At 39.6% G+C, this 26538-nt stretch overlaps 1 protein-coding gene across 1 annotated transcript in view; it reads right to left on the reverse strand.

Annotated features, from left to right (window-relative positions):
- Cntn5 (contactin 5) overlaps window positions 1-26538 on the reverse strand; it is a 463340-nt gene that overhangs the window by 303155 nt on the left and 133647 nt on the right. Inside the window, exon 6 of the mRNA XM_036192364.1 lies at window positions 14177-14380. Within this exon, the coding sequence (XP_036048257.1) occupies window positions 14177-14380 (204 nt within the window). The remainder of the gene's footprint in view (window positions 1-14176; window positions 14381-26538) is intronic.

A 26538-nucleotide genomic window follows, 5' to 3' on the forward strand; every position in this document is an offset into this window, starting at 1 on the left:
AGTAGGTTCAGTGGGAGATGGTGTCTCCACAAATAAATGAGGTAGAGAGTGATAGAGAAAGACACTCAATATTAACCTTTGCCCTGTACATCTTACCCATGAATGTTTGCAGCTGTAACACACATATACATATACACACCTCCACATACACACAAAACATCAAAACCTAAAGGAAAATTTGATTCCAGGGAAAAATATAGAAATGTCTGACACTTCAGTGTGATATTGATCTCAGGCAAGAAAGAGGATGGAATGGATAAGCAGGAGCCTTGAGACACAGTGTTTATCCTGGATCTCTCACTAATTGGCCCATGCAGGGGATAGGTCTTTTACTTTTTCCCAGCTAACTAGTAAAGTCAAACAGAAAAGTGCACTCTGTAGTGAGATAAGAACAGTAAGAAAAAGAGTTGCAGAGTCTATGATGTTTGTGTGCATTTGTGTGTGTGTATGAGTATGTATGTATCTCTGTGTTAGCATATATGTGTGTGTGTGGGAGTGTGTGTATGTGTGTGTGTGTGTGTGTGCGTGTGTGTGTGTGTGTGTGTGTATGAAATGTGGATGTGTGTGTGTCTGTGTTGGTGTCTGTACACCCACTATGTTATTGGGGTTGGGGAAGATGAAAAGTGCTCATCTTAAAACCATACTGACCTGCCCTTGATCCCCAGAACCTACATAAAAGGCCTGTATGGTAGCACACGACCTTAGTCCCAGCACTGTGGAGCAGAGTCAGAAAGATGTCTGGGGCTGCCAGGCAGCTGGCCTAGCTGAGTGCTTTCCAGGATTCAATGTGAGAGATCTAGAGATCTCAACTCAAAGATCTGGGTGGACATTTCCTGAAGCTCAGAGCCCGAAGCTGACTTCTGGACTTCCCAGACACACACATGAGAGCAGCACACACTCCCTCTCCCACACACAAAATGCTGTTTCCTTGTGACTATTAGCAACAAGAGAGTTGTGAAAGTTCCAGCATCAGAAGGATTCAATTAGCCTCCAGCCTTCCGTTACCTCACTGGTTTCTGTCTATACCACTAAAGGACAAAGGCTCTGACATAGGAAGATAAATCAATGAGTTTTAAAATAAATTGAATAGTGATAGAATATACTAGTCAAGTCAATTAACTCCCAGGAGGTGTATTTTAAAGAATACAACACTCATTTTAATATATGAGTTGCAGTATATTTTTAAAGAAAATTAGTCTTTTCATTCCTTTGGCGGTAAATATATAAATTATCTCACTATGGTAGTCTGTAGAACAAACTTTCTTAAATATTACAGATTGTTTTCTGGAAGTACATTCAGAGAACTCACTATCTAAGAACTGATTTTAACACAAAATATAAATTCCAGTGTTCTTGCAGGGTTGATGTGTCCTTAAATCACTCCTATAAATTACTCAATTTTAGGCAAATTAACTGAGACAAAATGTGAGAGTTAATTCTGAGGGAGGAAACTGAAGGAAGTGATTTTCAGTGATTCATAGAGTATCTTAAGGTTATTTTTAAACACCTCACTGGGTGTTCAGAGGAGAGTTGGGCACATTGGTTGGCAGAACAGACCAAGACAATGAAAACTAGGAAAAGTGGAAAATCATAGAAAGATTATGCAGACAGAGCACAAGAAGTGCTTCTCTCTGCAGGGGCTCGGCTGGAGGACAGAAGAAAATCAGTGTGCATTCCCAGTGGGGTCTACAGGTGCTCCAAATTCCTGAGTTAAGTAAATTTGAAAATGACTCAAAGGATCAGGTCCCAGAGGGACAGCTAACAGGGTGACTGTCAGCATGCCAAAGCACATGCTGACCTCTAGGCTCACTCAGTACCTGTGGCTCCTCTTTGCTGTTCTCACACCAGCTGTCCCCTCCCTAAATTTCTAGCCCTGGGGCTCAACTTCACCCCACTTCTGATTCCTATATGAACCCGGCATTTTGGCTGAATACTCTTAGTTCTCCACTCACTCACGGCTGCTCTCCTCTGGTCCCTCTCTGACCCCTCCTCTTCTCTTCCTCTGTCCTGTCATGACCTGGTTCAGTCTGCAGGCCATGTTTTGGGTACTATTTTCTTTCCTTGCTCCAGACTCTTCCAGATGTTCCTGGCTGTACTCTCCCTCATATCTACAATAAAAACATTTCCTCAACCATACCGAGGAGTGGTCATGCCCTGATTTCATTCACAAAGGCAATGAAGCAATTGTACAACCATGAGACGATGACTCTGAAGTCACAGTGACTGAGATAAAATAAAACATCAGTGGTCATCATCTAACCTGACTGAACAAAACTGTTCCCTGTAATGTGCATTATAAATACCTGTTCTCACTAGAGCTGACCCTGGTGTATGGGGTGGGTGAAGAGAGGGTAAGGCAAGTGAACCAGTCCTGAGGGCACGAGAGCAGGAAAGCTGACTCTGCCCGCCCACCCACCCCCATTTTCTCCCTATAGCAATCAGGAGAGAGGGCCCTGCACCTTGCCTGGGCAAAACAGTAGAGCTAGTCCTGGTGATGTGAGTATGGGGGACCTGGATCTGAGGGCCAGAGAGAAGAACTGGCCCTACTCCTTGCTGTAGGCTGCATTGGGAGAACTAGCCCAGGCAGTGCTGAAGAGCTCACCTGGATAGTGACAATAAGGGAAAGCTAGCGGACTGACTAACCCCACTACCACCCAGTCCCAGAACCGGGGCTAGGAGTTGGCGCACCCCAACAGCCACAGAATCTATGAACTGTTGGAGCATGTGAAGTAGATGAACCTACAGGTCCAAAACAGCAGGATTTCGATGACACACGACAACAGGATATCCAAGAGGAGCCCCAGTGAGAGTCCATTACCAGTGGTGTAGCAGAAACCAGAGGCCTCAAGCCAGAATAATGACTCATAGCAGGGCACACTTGTAAGTAAAGATGAATGGACTAAAGAGTGACCGGTGTGACTCGATGGGCCACACTACAGCTTCCATGACGAGATTCATCTTCTTGGTATTTGTATGTATTCTTTTGTTTTGTTTGGCTTTGGTTTTCTTTTAAATTTGGTTTTGACTTGGGGAGAGGCTTTGCAAGAGAAGGCAGATGGGAGGGCTTGTGGAGATGAGTAGGATCAGAATGTGTGATGTGAAATCCACAGAGAACCAACAAAAGTTAAAAGAAATTCCATTCTTCTTCAAAGAGTTATAAAATTTATCTATGTCTGCAGGATTCATTAGGTCTGAGACTTTGTCTTAGGTTTGAGACTTAACCTATCCAAGCCTCATTTATCCTTCTGAACAAGGGGTTAACATTTATTATCTGTTGTTAATGAATAACAAAGTCATCAGGTGAAAATGTGCATGGACAACATGTTTATCTTTCAGGGCAAGCACTTTTTCAACAAGGAGATTATGCACAGAATTAGCTAATTACATATTCTACGAATCACCTCCTTTAACTCACTGCTGGGGACAGAGAGCAAAGGCAATGTGTCTGGAGACATGAAGTCAGTGTGTCTGGAGATGTGAAGTCAGTGTGTCTGGAGATGTGAAGTCAGTGTGTCTGTCTGGAGATGTGACGTCAGTGTGTCTAGAAATGTGGCAGACTGAGAAGAGGCTCTTGGGCAGCAGAACAGCACCTGGGCATTGTCCATGCTTCCCTGTGTGGTTTGGATCATTTCTCAACGTGATTCAGGATCTGAAATGTAATGTAGCACAAGTATCCCTAAGAGGGGAGGAAGGTTTGAGAGGATGAGAAAGAAATTTTATTTGGTAGTGGACAGTCAGATGCGGCAAAGTCTCTGACCTCCAAAGAGATCCACAGAAGACAAAGGCCCGCCCCTCCTCCCCCTTCCTCTTCTCTCCTGTTTTTTTAAATATTTTTTTTTCTGTTCCCAACTATCACATTAGAACAGTTCCCCCGCCCCCCGCACTTTTCTAAGAACCCTTCCTTTATAGATAGTTGCAAGGAGAAATCTTCTGTCTGGGTGCATGTGTCCCAGCTGGGAAGCCTAGCAAAATAGTTCTATGTCAGTCTCCTCAGGAGTCTGTGTTCTCACCTGTCTGTTTTTAATATTTTATTTATTTTGCTACTGTGTCTCTCAAAACTATATCATTCTGATATGAAGCAAATTAAGTGAAAATAGCAGGAAGTCGATGGACAGTTTCTAAATTGAATGAGTGTTATTTGTGCAGATATTTTTGGCAATTAGTCATTCTAGCAAGTCCATTTTTCTTGAGCAATCTTAAAAGTAATTTAAACTTCTGTCCATGGAGATAAGAATTTTTATCCTCAAAATCAATATATATCATCTTATTAACTCAGAAACTTTGTAGAATGACTTATTAAGTGCTTGCAAGTAAGATAAATTGACCAAATATATATGTAGCTTAGGCCCTTTCCCTAGTTTTCTACATGAAAACTAATCATTATAATTCAAGAAATAAATTTCTATAGACTGTGAATCTTTTATAATGGTTACAATAATTGTGAATATATACATAAGCCTTTTAAAGATAGAATCTCTCTTTCTGTCTGTCTCTTTAGTATAAGCTGGCAGAGAACTTACTAGATAACACAAGCGGTCCCTGTACTCACAGCAGCTGCTCTGCCTCAGCCCCTCGAGTGCTGGGCTTCCATGTGTAGGTGAAACATCTGGCTCTAGACCCTCCTCAGCCTTGAAAGTGGAATGCAAGCTGTGAGACACGTGACCCCATGGTGAACATGTCAGGTGTTCTGACTTGCTTTTCCATGTTCAGATTTCTTGAGAGATAGCACCTTCCATCTCCGCCACACTCCCTTCCTATTCAATGCCCTCCTATGAGGCACTCAGTGTTTTCCCAAAATGAGCCAAGAACCTCTTAAGCAAAAGTGTCAGCATTTTCTCTGCTTTCTTTATCCTCAGCCTTGTGGCAGGCTACATTTAAAGCAGGAAATATTTCTTGACTTGCCAGGCAGCATGTTCTAAATGGTCATATCAGCACCCTTCACTGTCTCGTCTATGTGTCCTTCTAAATTGATCTTTCTACTCTCCATCCAACTGTGTGTGTTGCTTGGGATCCTTTAACGTTTTCATCATACATGTACGGGAGTCTGCTACCTGTGTGAGGTCCATATCTGCAAAATCATTCCCGTCTTCCCCTTCTTTCTACTACATACAAACTCATTCTCAAAAGTATTGCCACATTAAATGAAGCACACAAGAGAAACGGCAGACAGGATACTAGGAAAGTAGCTATATACTCCTCTTCGACCAACCCGACAAGAAAGTGCATCCAGGAGAAACTATTAGGGTCAAATATTCCATCAGGCACTGAGAATAAAATTATTTTTTATTTAATTACTTTATTATGTTTTCTTCTTTTTTTAATCTTTATCGATTTTTATTATTTCTTTGTTAGTTTTCCTTTGGGGACACTACAAGGGTGAGGGTATAAGCAACAGAGGGACCGAGATTGGGATTGGGGTGCATAATGTGAAATTCCCAAAGAATCAATAATTTTTTGTAAAAAAGGAAAAGTAAAGAAAAATTAACTCTGTTGCTTTTGCAGAGGACCAGGATTCAATTCCCAGCACCCAAATGGCAGCTAATAACCCTCTAACTCAAGTTCCATGGGATATAATACCCTCTTCTGGCTTCTGTGGGCCCTGCATGCATGTGGTGTACAGGCATATATGCAGTCATAACAATAATACATATAATATTAAAATAAATCTTTTAAAAATAGCAAACATTTATAATAAAAATAAAATGAAATGAAATTTCAGATTCTTTTATTTATTCTCCTTTCTGCATTACTCTACTTAGATTCCTCACTTATACATTAGAAAACTTCAAAGAACTCAAGCCATGATTCCAAGTTGAGTGTATAATCTCTCTCTCTCTCTCTCTCTCTCTCTCTCTCTCTCTCTCTCTCTCCCTCTCTCATTTAAGAAATGGAACATGGATTTTGAAGATGAATTTTAGAATCCCTTCCATTCTCTACACACAAAGAATTTGTGTAAGTAAGTGGAACTAAATTTTGCCACATGAATGGTGGGCCCATACTAAGCAACCTCCTCTCTTGATATTTATTTATTTGCTGTGTGAGATCTTTACCTTCACTTCAATCTAAACTCCTCACTAGTGGTGACTCCAACACACCTCACTGGGCAACCAATTGTACCAATGAACAAATGGAGGCAACTATACCAACGTTTAAATTTCTAAAATATAGTGAGTTTTAAATGAACTTCTAAGTTAACAACTGTGATTAAAACTGACAGAAGGTATCAAGTGATTACAAGGTTAATAGCAAGAGAATATGCAAAAATGGATGCAAATTATTATAAGAAATTATTTTAATTCAAAGACTCTTTGTCACTATTTGATTGTTTTTTTTTTTTACTATTTGATAACTGAAAGGCTTTTTCCCAAAAGCATATAACCCTGAATGTTTGCCCTCATGGCTGTCAAATACTAAATGCATACACTGAAAATAAAAATAGATTAGGTTAATCGTGAATCCATTGATAAAGTACTGTCAGCTGAAATTTCCACTGGGTTTCTATCCTTTCAGGGCAGAGGTAGGAGGCAGGCATTCAAACTCTTTGGTGCAGAGGCAGCATGTATATTTGCTATTTTTGCAAGCTTGGCAAACACCTCTGTGGGGGATTGAATATAAAAATTGTATTTAATCTACTGTGACCATAGAGTTAGATATAAAAGTCATTTTAAGAATATTGAAGTTTTACATTTTCTGAGAAAAGTTTTCTGAAAATAATAAAGGATGCATGAATAGGTAGAAGTTTTTTCTTTCAAGTGCAAGTAAAATTTTACTTAAACTGTTTGGTACAAGATGCATTGTGATAGCTTGAGTTTGTTCTAAAGCAAACTTAGAAATGATATTTACTTGTTGGTATTATATCTGAATTCATTCCCAGAGGGCAGCAGTAAGAGGAGGGTGATGGTGCAAGATGGAACAGTGAGAAGTGATGTTGCATTCTAGAGATGAGGACTTCTACAGGAAAGCCAGGACTGGCCCCAAGTAACCAGAGCTGTGAAGGATGAACTCCACATGACCATGCTAATGGCTTCCCAGAATGGTGGCCTTGGAGGGTTCATCATTGCATTTCCTAGGAGCGACTGCAGGCAGTGCCCTTCTAGATTGCCCTGAAGTAGCAAGCTCAGGAAACTGATCAAAGCTATCATGTCCTTTCTATGGTGACATTTGTTGCGTACAAAAAGCCTGCCCAAAGTAACATGAGCCTGCACACAAGAGGCATAGGCAGTATAGAAAATAATGACAGTTGATCGATTTTATCACTCTGAGATCTTATACATTTATCCATGGGAAGGAACTCAATTTAAAACTCAGATATCCCTAGTGACACCCCATTGGAGAAAACTGATTTATCTCTTGGGCCAATAGCTTCTTGGTTAAAGCTGGGGACCCATGGACACTTCTTCCTCCTGGTGCTGGGATCCAACTTAGCTTGGAGCTGTGCAGGTCTTGAGTACACTGCCACAGTCACTGTGAGTTCATATGTGTGTCAGTGTTGTCCTTGCTATTCAGCCTCTCTGAGGAGCAGAATTCCACCACAAACTTTGAAGCTTGAGTTCTTTAGAGGGACAGAGATTTAGTTAATTTCCTTTTGTAGCTTTGAAAGAGTTAATGCTTGAGGAAACAACATTTCCTCAGGCTGCAGCTCTTGTGGCCTAACCTCTGTTGGTAGAAGTGGAGTTGCCATTGTTGATTTGAACAGCTGTGGCTTAAAAGGCAGCAACCATTTTTAAAAAGGACAACATGACAGTCTGTTTTATGTTGAAGACACTGTTTCCTTGGTGTCCTCCAATCCCTCTGGCTCTTACCGTCTTTCTGCCTCATCTTCCACAGCATTCCCTAAGCCCTGGAGGATTTGATGGAGATATTCCATTTAATATTGATTGCTCCAAAGGCCTCTGACCTCAGGTGCATCATCAACACTGAACTCTCATGGAAACTCCCAGGACATCCCACTGTTGCCCTGAGTCATGCAGACCATGCAGCCATGGCTCTTTAGGACCAGTCTGTTCATACATTCTAGTATGTCATAGATAGGGTAGATGTTGAGGTGTGTCTGTCAGCTCAAAGCCCTGGGCCTATACCTGGGTGGATGCTGAGTTGGTCAGTCCCAGCTGCTGGGACCACTCCCTCAGGTGAGGGGCAGGGCCAACTTTCCTATGCTGGGGACATCTAGGTCCATTATCCCAGGGCTGGCTAAGAACAGGGTCAGCTCTCTTGGGGTGGGGGCTCTCCCTGGATCAGTTAAAGGCAGGACAAGCTCAGAGAGACCCTTGTATTTCAACTCATGGTTCAACACATGGATTACATGGTCCCCTGTGGTAATATGGGCAATGGACATCTGTACAGACCCCAGCTACATCACAAACATGGATCCAGACATGGCCAGCAGCAGCAGCAGCTTGGGGCTGGATGTCACCATGGCCTCGAGTGGCAATCAATGTATGTATCATATCAGCATGGGCCCAGTAGCAGTGTGGTCCCCAGAGTCCAACATGGTCTCAGGTGGCAGTAAAGATCCTAAGCAATCAAATGGCCCCTGATGGCAATAGAAGTTACAGGCCTCAACACAGACCCTGACTGCAATAGGGCTGTGGACCCAGATGTGGATCCCCCCACAACTCAGGCCTAGATGCTTACATATCCCTGGGTGGCACTGCATGGCCCTGACAGCATGGCCCTGACAGCAGCATGATCCTTTGGCACCAACATGGCCTCAGGTGTTGGCCTAGGCCCCAGTCATCTATACTGCCTTCAGTGGTAACCTGAGCCATCAAACCGACTTTGATGCAGACCCTTTGATGCCAGACATGGCCCTCAACAGCAGCCGAGCCTGGGAATCTCCAAAGCCACTCAAATCAGCAATGCTCTGGCAACTGCACATCCCATGGACCCCAACATGGTCACAGGTGGTAATTAGGAAGCTGGACATCCTTGTGGCTTTTGGTGGTGCAGGAGGGGGGGCATGGACATCAACATAGACCCCAGCTGCACTAGGACCACAAACCCAGTCATGATCCTCAGCAGCCTCAAGAACCCAGATGCAATCATGGCCTGTGGTGACTGTGCAAGCCTTTAAGATTGGGATTGCCCTGGCTAAAAGGTTTCCCTCAGGCAACAACATGGCACCAGGTGGTGGCCTAGACCTTGAGTGCATCCACATGGCTTTCAATGTTATTAGAATAATTGGATCTCAGCATAGAACCTGGCTACAGTAGAGCCACAGACCCAGACATGGTTCCAGGCTATAGCTTGGGCCTGGATACCATCATGGCTTCATGGTAGATACCACCGTGGCAGCACAGTCTACCCTTATCTGTATGGGGTGGCAGCATGACTCTTGGTCACCAATATGGCCTTGGGTATCAGCCCATATTCCGGGCATCTGTACAGCCTTCAGTGGTTACAGAAGCCACTGACATGGAGACAGGCCCTGACTATAGTAGGGATAGGGATGCAGACCAGACTCTCAACAGCATACGCTGGCCAGAGGTGCAGTGCAGTACACTCAGATTGGCATCATCCTGGTTTCAGAATGGACCCAAGACACCAACATGGCCCCAGGTGCCAGACTCCAGGAACACACCTGATCCTTGATGGCACAGATATCAAGACAGACTCTGGTTGTGGTAGAATCAGCATGGCCCTCACTTGTAGCTCAAGCCAAGACTTCTCCATGGCCCTGGGTAGTAGCCCAGGCCACTCAGATTAGTATGGTCCTTGTGGAGGCATGGCCTTTGGGCACAAATGTGGTCATGTGGCAGCCAAAATCCTTGGCATCATCATGGCTTTTGGTAGTAACTGGAGCCATGGACATCAACACAGAGCACAACTACAGGCAGGGCCATGAACCCAGACATGGTCCTTGGCAGCAGCCCAGGACTGGACACCACCATGGCTCCAGATGGCATGCAGAACTCTCACATCAGTTGGTTTCTCACCACCTTCACCTCTAAAGATCTATGTCTCTTCCCAGGACATGAACCTCCCTGCCTCTCTCTTCCTTCCATACCTCTTCATACACTTGCCCATCATAATGGCACCCAAATGCCTGGGACCTCAATGGAGGCCTTAACCTCTTCCAATCAGGGAAAACTACCCTGTTCAGCATATATGAGTCTATCTCTGCCACTAAAGATATACTTTTTATGTTATGCTAGTGCCTGCATGTTTGTATGTGTTCCATATGTGTGTCTGCTATTCTTGGAGGACCAAAGAGGACACCTTAATTGCCTGGAAATTTTCTTACAGGTAGTCATGAGCCACCTGATATTAGTGCTGGGCACAGAACCTGTATCCTCCACTACAGAGAGCATCAAGTGCTCTCCAGGCCCCAGTCCCATATCCTGATATACCCTTCTTGGTAATATTGACTTCAGCGTGTGTGTGTGTGTGTGTGTGTGTGTGTGTGTGTGTGTGTGTGTGTGTGTGTTTCTCGCTTAGGTTTCTGTTGGACATGTGGTTTTTCAGCTCCTTCTGTGATTCTTTTCATTGTCTTCTACATTCTAGTGTTTTACTGGCTCTGTAATCCTTTACCTTGCATCCTTCCTTATTAGTCCAGAAATATATCAACATGGATGATCTGTTGTGGTATTTCTTCTCTATTTTGGAATTCTCACTGATGGCAGCTTTCTTTCTGTGAAGTCTCAGAGGAAGAGGTGACAGATAATGTACCCAACACTACCCCGGGTACTGCAGGGCTATGACTACATCCCTGACTCCCTTACTCCACACTCTATTCTTCGCTTTGCCATCTCCCTGCCTTCTCTTGATTTTCTTTATAGTATCTCCATGTTTTGATTTTCTTAAGTAATTTGGATCACTCAAGGCTTGATGTGAACCTCTCTTTTTTCTTCATTGCTCTCCATGGTCTTTTTCACTATATCAGTAGTTTCATTTTTATATGCTTTGTCATGCTATCATGATGTCTGAATATTGTTATTCAAATTAGTAATGTTTCTTAAAGCAGAAATTTAAAAAACATTGCAAGGATAAGTGCATATTCCTAGTATTCTTGGCTTTATTATCTATTTGACTTTGTATATGTTTAAAATTGTTTTTGACAGTTTTGTGCACATACATAGTGTGCTGTTGTTATACTCACCTCTACTGTCTATCACTTCCCTCCTACCTCTGTCAATAATGCTTCATCTTACAAAGCTCTTTCTCACATTCATATGTTTGTGTTTTGTGTTGTGATCCACTGAGTTTAACAAGGGCCTTGAGACCATCCAGCCTACTGGGGGAGAAAAGGCATCAGTGATCTTACTCAATTTTGAACCCTAGGAACTACAATACCAATGGGGCAGGCAAAATGTGTCCTTGGTGCAATAGCAGCATGACAGTTGTAGGGATAACACCATATTCTCCAGCTGGATTTGAAGCTTACTCTGCAGGAGGGACTCATGTAAACCCAGTCACAATCTGTGGTTGAAAAGGCTGTAGTCCATAGAGGAAAACTTAACTACTGATTTGTATTTAAATTGGCATTACTGTCCCACTGTTAATTATTTATGTCTATATCTACAGGTAACTGCAGCTCTCATCTTTAATCAAAGAAGCATCACTTTGCAGTCCAGTTGCAGTATATGTAGAGACTTATACCTGCTAAAGGTGATGAGAATAAGTGATGGTTAAGTGCTCAGGAGACTTAGACCACTGCCGAAAAGGCTCATGGATTACTGAGGATGAGGGATAGAAAGAATGTAAGAGCCAGAAGTCAAGGAGAATGCTCACTAACAGCTATGTTCTGGGTATGACATCATAGTTCAATCACAATCACACAGGAGCTCTGGTTGCCTAACTGCACCTGTCAACCATCAATCAGGGATCAGGGAAGAATCATGCAGCCCCAATCCTCTCTACTGAGCTATTGGATATTGATGGATTCTTGGGGAGAGGAACTCATTGTCTTCAGTTGTGAGACCATGGGTAATCTCATTACCAGGCTCCACTGCCTAGTGGTAAATTTTACTTTTAAAGGAAACACTTTAAGTATACATATCTCAAAATTGGCTTAATATGCTTGAATAATATGTTAGTCAGTGATTCCATATTGCTATAGCAGTGAATAATAAATCTCTAACTTTTGCTTTCAAAGTTAGTTGAGGACGCATGGAAAATGTGGCCATTATCAAATAGCCTCTGGACTGAACTTTAGTCTCTGTTCTTATTTTTTACCTACGCATCTGTGATATTGTTGATCTATGTGGCCTTTTGTTAATACTATTATCTGTGTAATATTGGGTTGCTCATGTTTACAGTGGACATTTCATTAGTAGTATACTTTGTAGAGTTGTTACTATTATATACTGCATAAAGAAATACATATATTGACTTTTTGAATTTTGAATTATTATATATTCCATAGTTTATATATAACATATATTCATGCATATATATATACACACTGATGAGCAAATATCTTATGGTAGAGCCTAACTCTAACAGTATATTCCAAAAGTAAATCAGTGTTCTATTGCTATGAAGAGATGCCACAACCACATGACTATGACAATTTTTATAAAAGAAAGTGTTAATTGGGAGTTGCTTGTACTTTTGGAGGTTTAGTCCTCTGAAATTATCATTACAGTAGATAACATGGCACTGGAGCAGTAGCTGAGAGCTACATCTAGATCCCAAAGCCCAGAGAGAGGAGGGGAGAAGAGAGAGTGAGAGAGAGAGAGAGAGAGAGAGAGAGAGAGAGAGAGAGACAGAGAGAGACAGAGAGAGATGGAGAGAGAGAGACAGAGAGAGACATAGAGACAGAGACAGAGAAACAGAGAGCATGCCTTGGCCTGGCCTTGGATTTTGAAACCTCAAAGCCCACTCTCAGTGACATATTTCCTCCAAGAAGGCCATGTGTATTCTAACAAGACCACACCTCCTTTACTTTGTAATCTTTCCAAACAGTATCACTCCCTGGTGACCAAGCATTCAAATACATGATCCTATGGGGTCCATTATCATTCAAATCACCACAAACAGTATATATTTTAAGAAACAACTTTTAAAGCTGGGCATGGGTGTACATACTGCCAACACTTGGTGGGTGGAGGGAAGGGAACAGTAATCTACAGCTAGCCTCAGCTACACAAGACTATGTCTCATAGGGAAAAATCATATAGAAGAACTAGAAAAGTGTTGAAATACACTTTTTTAATACTTCAAAATCAATCAGAATTCTCATTCTCAAGTTCACTTCTTAATAATGTCTTCATAGGTATTTTTTTTTTGTACAGCAGAGCTATCTGCATATCATATATCACCTATAATGGAGGACTTGACTGTGTTAATGCAATGCCTCACTGTAAATGTCTATAAATACAAATGAGGTGTTTAAATGTGAAGATCCTGTGGATAGATGGCAATTCCTATAATTATAGCATCATTACACCTGCCTGCACTGCACAGAATAGTTAAAGTTACAACTGTTCCTATTATTGGAAAAGTAATAACAATTATAATTGTACAATGAAGTATTAAAAGCTTAATACTCAATTTGAAGGCAGATGAACTACAAATGCAGTGAAAACTGAACCCATAAAATTCATACAGTTAATACACATATGCTATAGACAGACACTACAGAGTAAGAAGAGAGCTGTGGAGTCCATGGGGCTCTCCTTTCTAGATGCTCCCATTCTAATTTTTGAGTAGCACTATGATAAGTATTTATCATCCATGAATCATCACCATTGTGTGTGTGTGTGTGTGTGTGTGTGTGTGTGTGTGTGTGTGTGTGTGTGTGTAAGCCAGAAGTTGACATTAAGTATCTTCCTCAATCATTCTCTACCTATTTCCAGAGGCAGTCTTGGCTGCATCTAGCTCACTTGTTTGGCTTGGTTGATTGGCATGCTCCAGAGATCCTCTTGTTTCTGCTTCCCCATGCTGGAATTATAGGCATGCTATGTCTGGCTGTATACAGAGGTTCTTGGGATTTGTACCCAGGTCCTGAAGTGTGCAAACATTTTACCCACTGAGATATCTCCCTATCACTCATATTAACATTTTTATTCTGAGGCATGCATAAACTCAAGATTTAAGGGATGAAATTATAAATAAGGCAGATGCCTTTTAGTTTATTTGTGTTGAGGGCAATTGCTTAGAAAACCAGTAATATTACATTGTTGCTTTTTACATATGAAATGTTGATCATTTAAGTCTGTGCCAGGTAACTCACCATCATTTCGCAGAGTGAGCGGTGTAGGAGGACTGAGCACTCGAGCATTCGTCACGGCGTTTTTCACCAGACAAATATAGCTGCCAACATCTGATGTTTGCACTTTAGAAATGTAAAGGTTGCCTGTCTCCTGGGATATGAACCTCCGGCTGTCCTCCGCCACAAAGGAGGGGAACTCGTTAAAGACCCAGCTATAGATGAGCTCTGAAAACACACAGAATTCAGTTGCTGAATAATACAGATCACTTAACTACATACAAAGTTCAAACTACTAAAGCTTTACTAAACTTTCTTTGGATCCAAGCCCACACATATTTGATTCATAAATAATTTAATATGTTATATTAAAAGCATAGTTTTGGTTTATAGCTGTGGAAAGACATCACATAATTCTCAGAGATGTCCTGCATTTATTCATTTTACCTTTAGTTCTGAAGAGTATTATGTAGGTGCCTGATATTCAGCATTGTGATAACATGAAAATTGAAAATTGAAGAGATAATTCATTGTTCTTCTACATCAATTTAATGGGTTGATATAGTCAATGCATTATCAAAACCTATGAAAGAGTGTAAAAAGATGGCAGAACAGACGAGTACTTAATCCTGTTGGTCCATACAGACTTCCTGATTTAGGAATAGCTAGACTTTAGTTATTACTGGTTTGTTCATCAAATATTGGTTGTGGATTACCTTAGACCAGACATCATTCCAAAGAGAAAAGGAAAATGTCATGATTTCATCGAGCTATCCATCTGATGAGGGAGAAACCAAGATTATAAGGACATCAGAGCAAAGGTTAATGAATGGGATGAAAAGTAACAGAGAAAGGAAGAAGAAAACTTCTTCACTGAGCTGGTGAGTGGTCAGACTTAAGAAGAACCTGAGGACTGTATTTTACGTTCTCTTCAACTCCAGAGTGAAGAATGGGAAAATGGTGCAAATCAATGACTAGGAGAGCAAAGAGGAGGAATAAAATCACAACCACAGGAAGCTGGTTGTATGTAGTTACAAGTGGCATTGCTTTTGGGTGACAGTGGCAATGGTGCTAGTGAGGAGCCACAGGCTCTTGATTGTGTTGAGAGCATGACAGAAGAGCACAGAGACAGAGACACTCTCAGCAGGCAAGAGCACTTGCTGCTCTTTTAGTGACCCAAGTGGGTTCCTAGTATACACATTGTGTGGCTCATAACTGCTGTAACTCAGGCTCCAAGGGATCTGACACTCTCTTCTGGCCTCTTGTGGGCGCCTACTTTCACGTGAACACACACATACACACACACACACACAGACATATAGTTTACATATAAACAAACAAATTTAAATTAAAAATATGAAAGAAGAATTAAGAAAAAGATTGATCATGATAAACAGGAAGACTCAAAGATTAAATATTTGGATTTAAGTAACTAAGCAGTGTAGGAAAGAATATACATTTATCTCTGTCTTGACAGCACAATGATAAAAAGTAAAGTGCTTTGGAGATGTAAGCACAGAGAGACTATGACCCCTTAAACTGATATAATGTCAGTTATGCAATTCAGATCCAATAAGGAAGGCCTTTAAATTTGAAGACAGGGCCATTGAAATCTCAGTTGGCTTCAAACTCACCTATGTCATAACTGGAAGAACAGATCCCACATTCTCCTCCTTGCAGAGTTACTTGTTTGACAAGGCTTTAAAATACACAACATGTTATTATAATACCTTTAGAGTTAGTTATATTGTCTCTTTTTTTATTCCCTTCAGTCACCCTGTGTTCTCTCTTCATTCTATCATGGATTGTTAAGTCAGTTCCCATCTCTTCTACCTACTTCAGAATGGGGAACGTGGCCTTGAGCTGACATTCCAGATGCTCAAGTAGATTTGAAGAATACTGTGAGAGACAGAACCCCAGCCAGACCTCTCTCATCACTAAGTAAATCCCCAAGATTGGACTTTGGTTGTATCTAATTGAGTTATTGGCCAAAGGGGCTCTATAGGAACCCCAACCCCTTCTCCTCAACACCAAACAACCCAGGCTATCACCAAGGCTACTAGTTGCTCTCCATAAACTGATAGTAAGGCCCTATTGCAGAAGACAACAAGTGCAGACGTCAATGAACATGGAGAAGACAAGCTGGTGCTTACCTAGAGCCTTTACCCCTACTGGTAGTGTTCATAGTACTAGAAGATACTCTGTACACTACCAGAGGAGAAAGATTAATATGTACTAATGCAGCTACAAACCTGTGATCTAAAATGGTGATCAGCTTGCATGATATGCTAATGTAATAGTATCATAAAAGATGTTGGAGTAACCAACCACTACCTTATTGAGAACAAAGTTCACTTCATAAGCTGGAACCTGTGGCTGACATTGCTCTGGTGGCCAAGAACCAAAGACTAGATAGGACATGTTCTAGGGGAAAAGCCAAATACTATTGTCTTGCTAAAGGAATGTTTCAATAAAAGGATTCCCAATACATTCTGCCATACTTATAGATCATCTTGTTTAGTCATCATCAGAGAAGCTTCCTCCTGCAGTAGACAGGAACAAATACTGGGATCCACAGCTAGAAAATATACAGATCGAGAGACCTTGGAACACTCAGTCCTAAGTGGGATGTCTCCATCAGATCCCTCCCCTTATGGCTCAGAGAACTCTGTAGAAGAGGAGGCAGAAAGAGTGTAAGAGCCAGAGGGGTGGAGAAGACCAAGGGCACAAGGCCTTCTCGACAGAACAGGACTGAAACATATATGAACACACAGAGAGTGTGGCAACATTCAAAAGACCTACATAGGTCTGAGCCATATGGAGCCCCAGTTCTTAAAGGGAAAAAGAAGTGGACACAATCTCCCACCTCTAACTCAGAACCCAACTGCTAACACTCACAAAGGAAGATTTAGTTTTCTCCAATGAAGTCTCATTGAGTGTACAAAGCAAACAGAAGGGAAGGCTGTCCTCCCAGCAGCAGATGATCAATGAACGACAAACTCAGTAACAAGGTGGGATCTTTGGAGGGCTTTTTTTGAAACTTTGCAGATCTTTTGCTTATATATTATAGTTTTTTAAAACCTTTTTCTGGGTGTGCTAATGTGTGTGTTTTAGCATCTGTGTTTATGTGCTTTTACTTTTGCCCTTTTTTCTTTTTATTTATCTTATCCTAATCTGGTCTGTTTTTATTTTATCCTCCTATTATCTTATATTATTATTATTAATTATTTAGATTCCTGTTTGTATTTTAATAAGAGAGAAAGAAAGGATATATATTTGGGTAGGTGATGAACTGGGGTGAATCTGGGAGAAGCTCTATAATCAGAATTATTGATTGAATAAATTCAAGTGAACTTACAATGATTAAGCCCATGCATTGAGTATAAGTGAAATTCGCACCCTGCTAATTAGACCCTAACTAGAAGGACTTCTATTTGAGGATGTGGTCCCTCTAACTAATAACCCAATACAAGTTTCATTTGTTATTCACACACAGTTCACAGAAACTTCATGTTTCAATCATATATATTTCACAGGATTTTACTGAAGTTTTCTCAAATTTTTGCTTACTCTTTGAAATTTAAAGGGACAGAGAGTAATGAGCAATTCAAGCTGTCACTTAAAGAATCACTATTTCTTATATTGATAGAAATTTGTCTAGTCAAAGATTTGTTAAGTATTTTGAGCCTAGGAGACTGGTACATAAAATTGGCACTTTTAATATCTCAAAGTTAAATGGAAATTCGGGACTCAAAAATGCTGATTTATTTCTGCAGTTAAGTTTTCTTTTTCACATAATGCGAAGAAGGCCAGAAAGGATACACTGCACAATAACACAGCTGATACCCTGGAACTGGGTTAGATTTCCTGCCTGCACCCAAAATAGAAATAGTGAATGGAGTCAAACATCTTTCTAGATCCTGTTTACATTCTCTATTAAGGCTTTTGATTATCTGTTAACATGTATTTAATCTCTTCAAACTTAACTTTCATAATAAAAAAGAATATAGTTACTTAAAGAATGATTATACAGTAATTCACGGAGGCTAGAAAATGTAATTGCCTCTATGGCTTTAGTCCATTTTGTGTGATACTTTGTTGTATATTAACTATGCCTGGGTCTTTAAAAAAAACAAATATGTATTGACTTATTAAATAATAACAGTTGGGTATCATGTTTTATTTCAAAATACAATGAGACTAAGTGTAAGCTATGATTTCCTCATTTTCAAAAATATCTTTCAAAAATACTATTAAATCTCTCTCCTGTGTATTCAGTACTATGTGGTAAGATAAATTTGCTTTATAAATCCAGGCTTCTGGTTTCTTGTTGGAGATTTTTTTGTCTTTTTATGTTGAACTCCAAAGTAATTCTAGTTCATTAGGTGTTTAACCCATCCAAATCATTGATGTGATTGATGGATGTGCCTTATCTCAAATTCTGTTCTCTAGCTAACCCAAATACTTACCCTTAATGCTGACATACTCAAGTTTGTAGACTTTAAAGCAGATTTCCAAAATATTAAAATACACGGACACACACACACACACACACACACACACACACACACACACACTCCATACACATATACACATACAGACATACAGACCCAGACTCTCTCTCTCTGTGTCTCTGTCTCTGTCTCTCTCACAGACAGACAGACAGACACACACAAACACACACACACACACACACACACACACACACACACACACACACATAGACACATAGACACAGACCACAGACCCACACCTCTTTATGATAAAAACTCCAAACAAATTAGATCTAGAAGGAATATCTCTACATAATAAAGGTTTGAGTTTAAAGTTAATACTGTACTAAGTGTAAGAAAGCCAAAAGACTTCCTAGAGTCTTAAAAGGACAAAAATTTCAGAAACTACTGCTGCTGTGAGATCCCACAATCCTAGAACTCCATTCAGGGCTCCAAGCCATCCCATTTATAAGAGAAGTAAAATCCTTTTTGTGTATGGATAATATCACCTTCTATTCAGAAATGCTCTCTCTAGATTTTACATCAAACCCTACTAGAATAAATTAATTCAGCTTTGAAATGATGAATTGTTGGAAATACAATCTAAGGACTTTAATTTAATTTAAAAGAGCCACAGAAGTGAAATAGCTAGGAATAAGAATATACTACACAGTGAAATATCTAGGCTATGAGAATTATGACAACAATGAAAGAAACTGATTGGGATGCCAAGAAATGGAAATGCATTCCACATTCATGGATTAAGTATGTGTATTGATAAGCATCAATATTTCCCAAAGTGATTTAAAGTCAGTTCAAAGTAAAAATGGCATCCATCAAAGATCTGAAGTAGCATTCACAAAATTTACATGACCACAGAATTCCACTAGATAGCCAAAGCTACCCTGAATCAAAAGAACCTGATGACATATTGTAGACCTGATTTTAAAATGCATGACAAATACATATGTAAAAGATAATGTTGACATCAGCACATACACTGATGAATGGGACAGAACAGAGAGCACAGAAATAAATGAACACATTTATAGCCTATTAACAACAAAGATTCTAAGGACAGGCACCAAAAAACAACAGCCTTTTCAGTAAATGGCACTGAGAATGTTGTGTATTCACATGCAGGAAGCCGCAAATAGACCCTTTCTGTCACCAGTAACATAAAATGAGCCTTGAGTTAACTGAAGCCTTAGCTGAATCTCGGAAGCTACACTCAAGAATGAGTGATATGCTCTGGAAGTTGGTGTGCATGTTTTGTTTGTTTATTTGTTTTGAGATTATTCTGCAAAGAACAGGAAATAAAAGCAAAGAATATATCAGACTTGAAAGTTTCTATGCAGAGAAGCATGCAATAAAAAGAACTCACACACAGCTTATAAAATAAACTCTACTTCTTATAAGGAATTTGTTCCCATAATACATAAAGCACTAAAAAAATAAACAAACAGACAACAACAAAATGAACTGTAGGTCTGAGCAGGTGTTTATCAAAAGAAGATATATAAACATCTAAACATTATACACAAAAAATGTTCAGAATAACCATCAGCAAAGAACAAGTTAATAGGCCTTGGAGATGGCCCAGCAGTTAAGAGCACTTGCTACACTTGCATAAACTGAGGTTAGATTTCCAGCACCCACCCATTGGTCACAACCATCTTGACTCTTGTTCCAACAGAACTGACCCCTCTTCTGGCTTCTGTGGGTGCCGCATGAACATGGGATGGCAGAAGCTTTGGAGAAAGGAACATGAGCTCTTGTAGCAGGAATATTAAAGAGTCTTATTATTAAAATCAAACCTGAGGCCAGTTATTGGGGTGAATGCTGGAATATCAGAGAAATAGAACAAGCCACAGCTACCTCACCTCGACAGTTCCTCAGTTGATTCTGTTTCCTCAGACAGGATGCCTCTCAGCTGCTCAAAAGCCTGAATGCTTAACCAGCCAAATGGTTCTAGTTTCTTGTCTTCACACCTTAAATATCTTTCTGGTTTCTGCCATCACTCCCTGGGATTAAAGGCTCACTTTCTGGGATTAAAGGTGTGAATCACCATGCCTGACTATTTTCAATGTGACCTTGAACTCAAAGAGATCCTCCTGGCTCTGCCTCCCAAATGCTAGGATTAAAGGTGTGAGCTACCACTGCCTAACCTCTATGTTTAATATTGTGGCTGTCCTGTTCTCTGATGCCAGATAAGTTTATTAGCATGCACAATATTTCGGGGAACACAATACCACCAAAGCTCTTACATGCTGTTTCTGGAATGTGAACTCTAGCCACCAAGAAAAACTGAGGAACAACATCTCAGAATGGGGAAAACCAGAATGATAATGAGACCTTGCACGTTTACCAGTTATATATTCAAAGAAATGAAATGATGTAAAGAGATACCTGGACATTTAAAGCAGTATGATTTCCTATAACAGAGAAATGGAAACAATCTGAGCATCCATCAAGTGATATGTGGACAAAAATATACTATGAATACATTATGGAATGCCATTCAGCCACTGACTGACGAAAATCTGTCATCTGTGGTAACATGGATAGAACTGGAGGTCACGATGTTAAATGAATTAAAGCAGGCACAGAAAGACAAGAGTGTCCTCATGTTACTCACAAGTGGGATCTAAAGCAGGAGAAGTAGAGGCTGAGGATAAAATGGTAGTTACTGGAGGTTAGGAGGAGTATGAGGTGAAAGTGTGGCATGATGAGTGAAAACTAATTAATGTGCCTGAGTCATCAAAAAGAGAAGAAATTCTCATGTGCTGTGGCACAGCACACTGACTATAAACAATACTTTAATGTAGTACTAAAAAAGTTCTAGAACATCAAGACTGGAGATAGGGCTTTGTGGTCAAGCGCACTGGTTGCACCTCCAGATAACTTTACTTCATAGTATCCACATGACAGCTCTCACGATTTATTTCTCCAGTCCTAGGATATTTGATACCTGTCCTATCCTCCACAGATACTAGGCATACAAGTAGTGTGTACAGACATGCATGTAGAAAAACCACCCAAACACCTATCTTTTTTAACGCTAGAAAAATGAACTTATTTTATGAAGAAGTTATAAATGAGATGCCATTTGCCTAATAACTTATTACATCCAAGTGTTGATATATATATATGTGTGTGTGTGTGTGTGTAAAATTTTAGATAGTTAAAACAAACTTACTTTAAGAAGTTCATACTTATCTTTATCAACACCATGTTCTAGAAATATATCCCCACTTAACATAACACATGAGGGCTTTCTTTTCTTTTGTGGGTTCCTGATTGTTAATAAGTTAATGATAAAATGTGGTAATATCAACTCCATGAAAGAAAACAATCCTGGAGTTATGTTTTAAAACTTTATCATTTTGCCACTAACTTATTCCATTTTCATACTTTCTCTTAATGAAGTCAACACAAGGAAAGATTGTCATAATGAGCAATGAAACTCAAACTAAATTTAGTCAGGAAGTGAAATTTTCATTCTTTAAATGTGTGGTGGGGACAATGCAAGTAGACTCTGCCTGCCTTGTAAGCGCAGTCCAGGTTTATGATTTAACATGCTGCAGACATTCAACATTCTCTGCAGTTCATTCAGTGCCAAAGCTGATGGTATTTTCTTTGCTCCTCTGACAAATAAAATCATTACTTAAATGACATATCTCCACATCCATGGGGTATGAAAACAGGCATTTCCATATGGGTAAGGATGCTCATTTCTCATGACTGTATTGCACTGATGAAAAAAAAAAAAAGCGAGGAACAAGGAATGAAACCATTGTACTGGACTTTCTGGTCCTTAAAAACAATCTTAGAGAACAATCATATGTTATTCATTTCAGAATTTTCTAATATAGCTGCAATTTGGGAAATAATCATTTTTCTTTCTAATAACATGTGTACACAGAGAAGTGATGGGTCAAGGATTTAGAAAGAACATCAAACAGCATCAGTGAAGTTCACTGGCCCAATTAATAATGGCACCTTCCCCCAGGAGCCCAGCTTCTTTGTCCCTATCAGCAACTAAAGGGGACATTCAGAAGCCAGTGACCTCTTTATCTTTATGCTTTCTTCAACTTTATTGTGTATGGGAAACTTTCAGATAATTATATGCATTAGCAAAGGCTCTGACAGTCCCTGCTTCTGCCTACTCCTACGGTGTGAGATTTAATACTATTTGTCAAATAACTAGGATTTGGTTTATTACAAAGCATAACTCTCAGTTTCTAATGGTTAATTTTTGTGTTTTAGTTTGACATGCTTTTGTATTTTGCATTAATTTATACTGATGCAACTGAAGTACATACTATAAAGCAGTTTAATATTTGCTAATTATGGCATTTATTTTAATTCAATTGCCCATTATGACAACCTCTTTTTGTGATGATTTAATTAAGGAAAGATACTTGAATGTGACAATAGAGTAAGTTAGTGGTAAAGAGATTAGTTAAAAAAGATCTCTAGGATATTTTTTTTCTGTCATGGAGTTAATGTCACATAAGAAACTGCAGAGAATTTCCCAGTATCCCTTGAAACTGAACATAAGGAAAAACAGAAATTAATAAGAAACATCTTTTAAAATATTATTTTAGGGCTGGAGAGATGGCTCAGAGGTTAAGAGCACTGACTACTCTTCCAGAGGTCCTGAGTTCAATTCCCAGCAACCACATGGTGGCTCACAACCATCTGTAATGAGATCTGGTGCTATCTCCTGGCCTGCAGGCAGTACATAATAAATAAATAAATCTTAAAATATTATTTTAAACTATATATGTGTGTGTAAATCTTATGTGTATAATATATGTGTGAATGTGTGCATTGCATGAGGTATCAAGAACGGAGTATATGATCCTCTGGAGCTGGAGTTAAAGGCAGTTGTGAGCTGCCTAATGCAGGTGCTGGGAACAGACCTCTAGTCTTCTGCAAGAACATTAAGTGCCCTTGACCACTGAGCAAGCTCTTGACCCCAAGAAGCATCTGTTTATTTTATGGATGAGTATCATTGCTATAACAGAAAATGTCACCATTATTCATGTTAAGTACTCTTGGAAAAATAAAATCTGTCTTCCTTTTTCAACACTGTATTTTCACAAATTCAATGTCTGTTCTACAGATGAACAGTAACTATTTACCAAATATGTGAATAGTTATGACAAACTACATTTATACAGGTATATAGAACTTGTTAAAATTTCAAGCACAAACATGGGTTAACTTACATATGTTAATTTGCATTGAAAGTTTATTAGGGTATTCATGGATGTGATTTGTTACACTGAATCAGTTATATGGGTCCTTAGAGGTTGGAGGAACTAGAGAATTAGAGGTATTTAGGGTTATTCATAATATTGCATAGGCCTGTTTCAGTGCCTCTGCTTGGGCATGTTTAATTGGCATTTTGTTGAGAATTTTGTTCTGGTAGCTTGAATTGTTAAATGTGGCATATATAAACACCATTTTGGTAATTAGACTTATGGTGGGCTTTGTAATAAAGACCACCATAGGTCAAGCATAGTGATAGGCATGGGGAGTTACCTGTCAATAAAATGTTTGCTTTCCATGAATAAAGATACGAGTTTGATTCCCAGAATTGATGTGGCATTGTTTCTAATCCCAGTCCTGGGGAGGAATGGGCAAGTGGATTCCTGGAGCTCCTGAGTCAGCCAGCCTGATCTACTTGATGAGTCTAGTCTAGAATAGTCAGGGATTCTGTCTCAAAATTAGAAGTTGGAAGGTTCCTGAGGAAGGATACCAGAATCTCTCATCTAACAATCACATACAGGCTTATGAATGTGTATTGGTACCCACAGGAACATGCACTCATATATGCGAGTAACCCAAATTAGTAATAAATCATTACACACAAAACACTGCTTAGGGATATAATATGGGACTGGCAAAGGTATGTGAGCGAGTTTACTATGAGTCTCACACTACACATTCCCACTTCACTCTTCCTCCCTTCCCTTCGACATACATGTGTGAAGGCATCACAGTAAAGAAGACCTTCAGCCTTAGCATTATAGAGGTAGAATTTCAGAGATTTTTTTAATTGTCTTTTGATCATGAGATTTTTGAGTAGGATATGTGTATATATATCTATATACTTATAAACATAATATAGTTATATAGACATGGATATCAAAGTTCTAGTCTTTTTATCCATAACCTGAACTGAAGTAGGACAGAGTAGGCTAAATGAGATAATACAATAAAGGTTAATCTTTCAGAAATGGACCAATTCATTTTCATTATCACTTTAACCCTCCTCAACGTCGAAAGTAGTGGGATAACCAGGTGACATCCAGTGTTAGAGGACAAAGTCCATTTTACCTAGGTCACCAAAATGTTAGTTACCCTTTATCATTAGGCCATATTGTGTCAACTGTTGTACTCTGGTTTATGAGTTTCATTTCCAGTTTTTATAAAAAAGAGATGGTAATGTTGTTTGATATGTGAATGTCCAGGAGAAGTGTGCCGCTTAGGTGAGTGTCCAACCTGAAGGAACTCTTCCACATAGGCAGGACCGATTCCTGGTGAATATCTTAGTTTGTTGTAACAATAGAAATGCATCCTGTGCGTTGTACAATGGGATTTAATCTCTGAAAGTGTTAAAAGTTTCTTCCCAATAAATACAGTCAGCAGCAAACAACATAAGAGGAACAAAAACAATACAGGTGTCCTATTGATCACTAATCCCAAGAGAATTGAGATATTTTAAAACATGTTGTAAGGGATGCAGCAGAGAAGTTGTCACCTGCTTTAAAAATAAAATTATTCGAATACAAAGCAAATTTCATTTAGTTACCTTGGCTGAGCAGAACAAAGTACTAATTCTCTTTAAGGTTTTAAAACATATATTTTTATTATGCTTATTACCTAAAGTCAAAAGAAGTAGAATTTTACTTTAAAATTATAATGTCACCAAGGCAAAATAAAATTTTATGTGCACATAATTAAAAGCAATGTTAGCCAAATGGAAGATAAGAAAGGAATATTTATAACAGAAGCAGTGGCAAGTTGGCATTATTTGTGATCCATAAGTGAAAAGGCTCTGAGCTAGTGAATTCTAGGTTCAGGGTCTCATGTGACTACACCAATTAGGTGACAGCAGCTATTTTTATTTTCTCTGCAGAATGTTTCACACCATGGTCAAAACTTGTATCCCAGAAGCCTTGTGTCTACATGTAAAGGTCACTGGTTACTCTTTTAAAAACATGACCCAAATTTCTTGCTTAGCTAAGGGGTTTTGAACTTATTTGTGGGGAACTCTAAGTGATGCCAGGTCTGGGGCCAGCATTTATTCCAAAGGGTGGAATAGTTAGCAGCACAGGTTCAATTTAGGCTTTGAACTTCACATTAAAAAGCATCCATTAAACATTTCCCACAATGCACTGGTAAACCTTACATATTCCAACCCTATATCAGTAGTATAAAATCTGTGTTCTATAATATTGTAAGGAATTGTGACTGGATATGCTTATAAAACTGTGAAGATTTTAGCTTGAAATATACATGTGTGGAGCACTACGGACAGTGGCAAGGAGCATCTATTGGGCACCACTGAAGTGATGGAGAAGTTTATTCTCTCATAGATCAGAACACTGGAGGGCATAATGGTAACAACGTCAGTGAATATTTATGTTCTCACATCAGGCTCTCAGACGTAGAGTTAGAGAAATGGTTCCTTTGAATGTGATTTATTGAAGGCCTGTTCCCAGGAGATGGGAGCTGGTAAGAAAACTGCACAGCAAAGCACGGATGTGCTGTCTTATACAGACTGACTTACAACTGATCCCCTTCATACCTCAAGATGCACATTTCACTGCAAACCTGACAAGTGACAGATTGGAAGCAACAGAAACCAGCCACTAT

This window comes from Onychomys torridus, chromosome 7, assembly GCF_903995425.1.
Source record: "Onychomys torridus chromosome 7, mOncTor1.1, whole genome shotgun sequence".
NCBI classification, from domain to species: domain Eukaryota; kingdom Metazoa; phylum Chordata; class Mammalia; order Rodentia; family Cricetidae; genus Onychomys; species Onychomys torridus.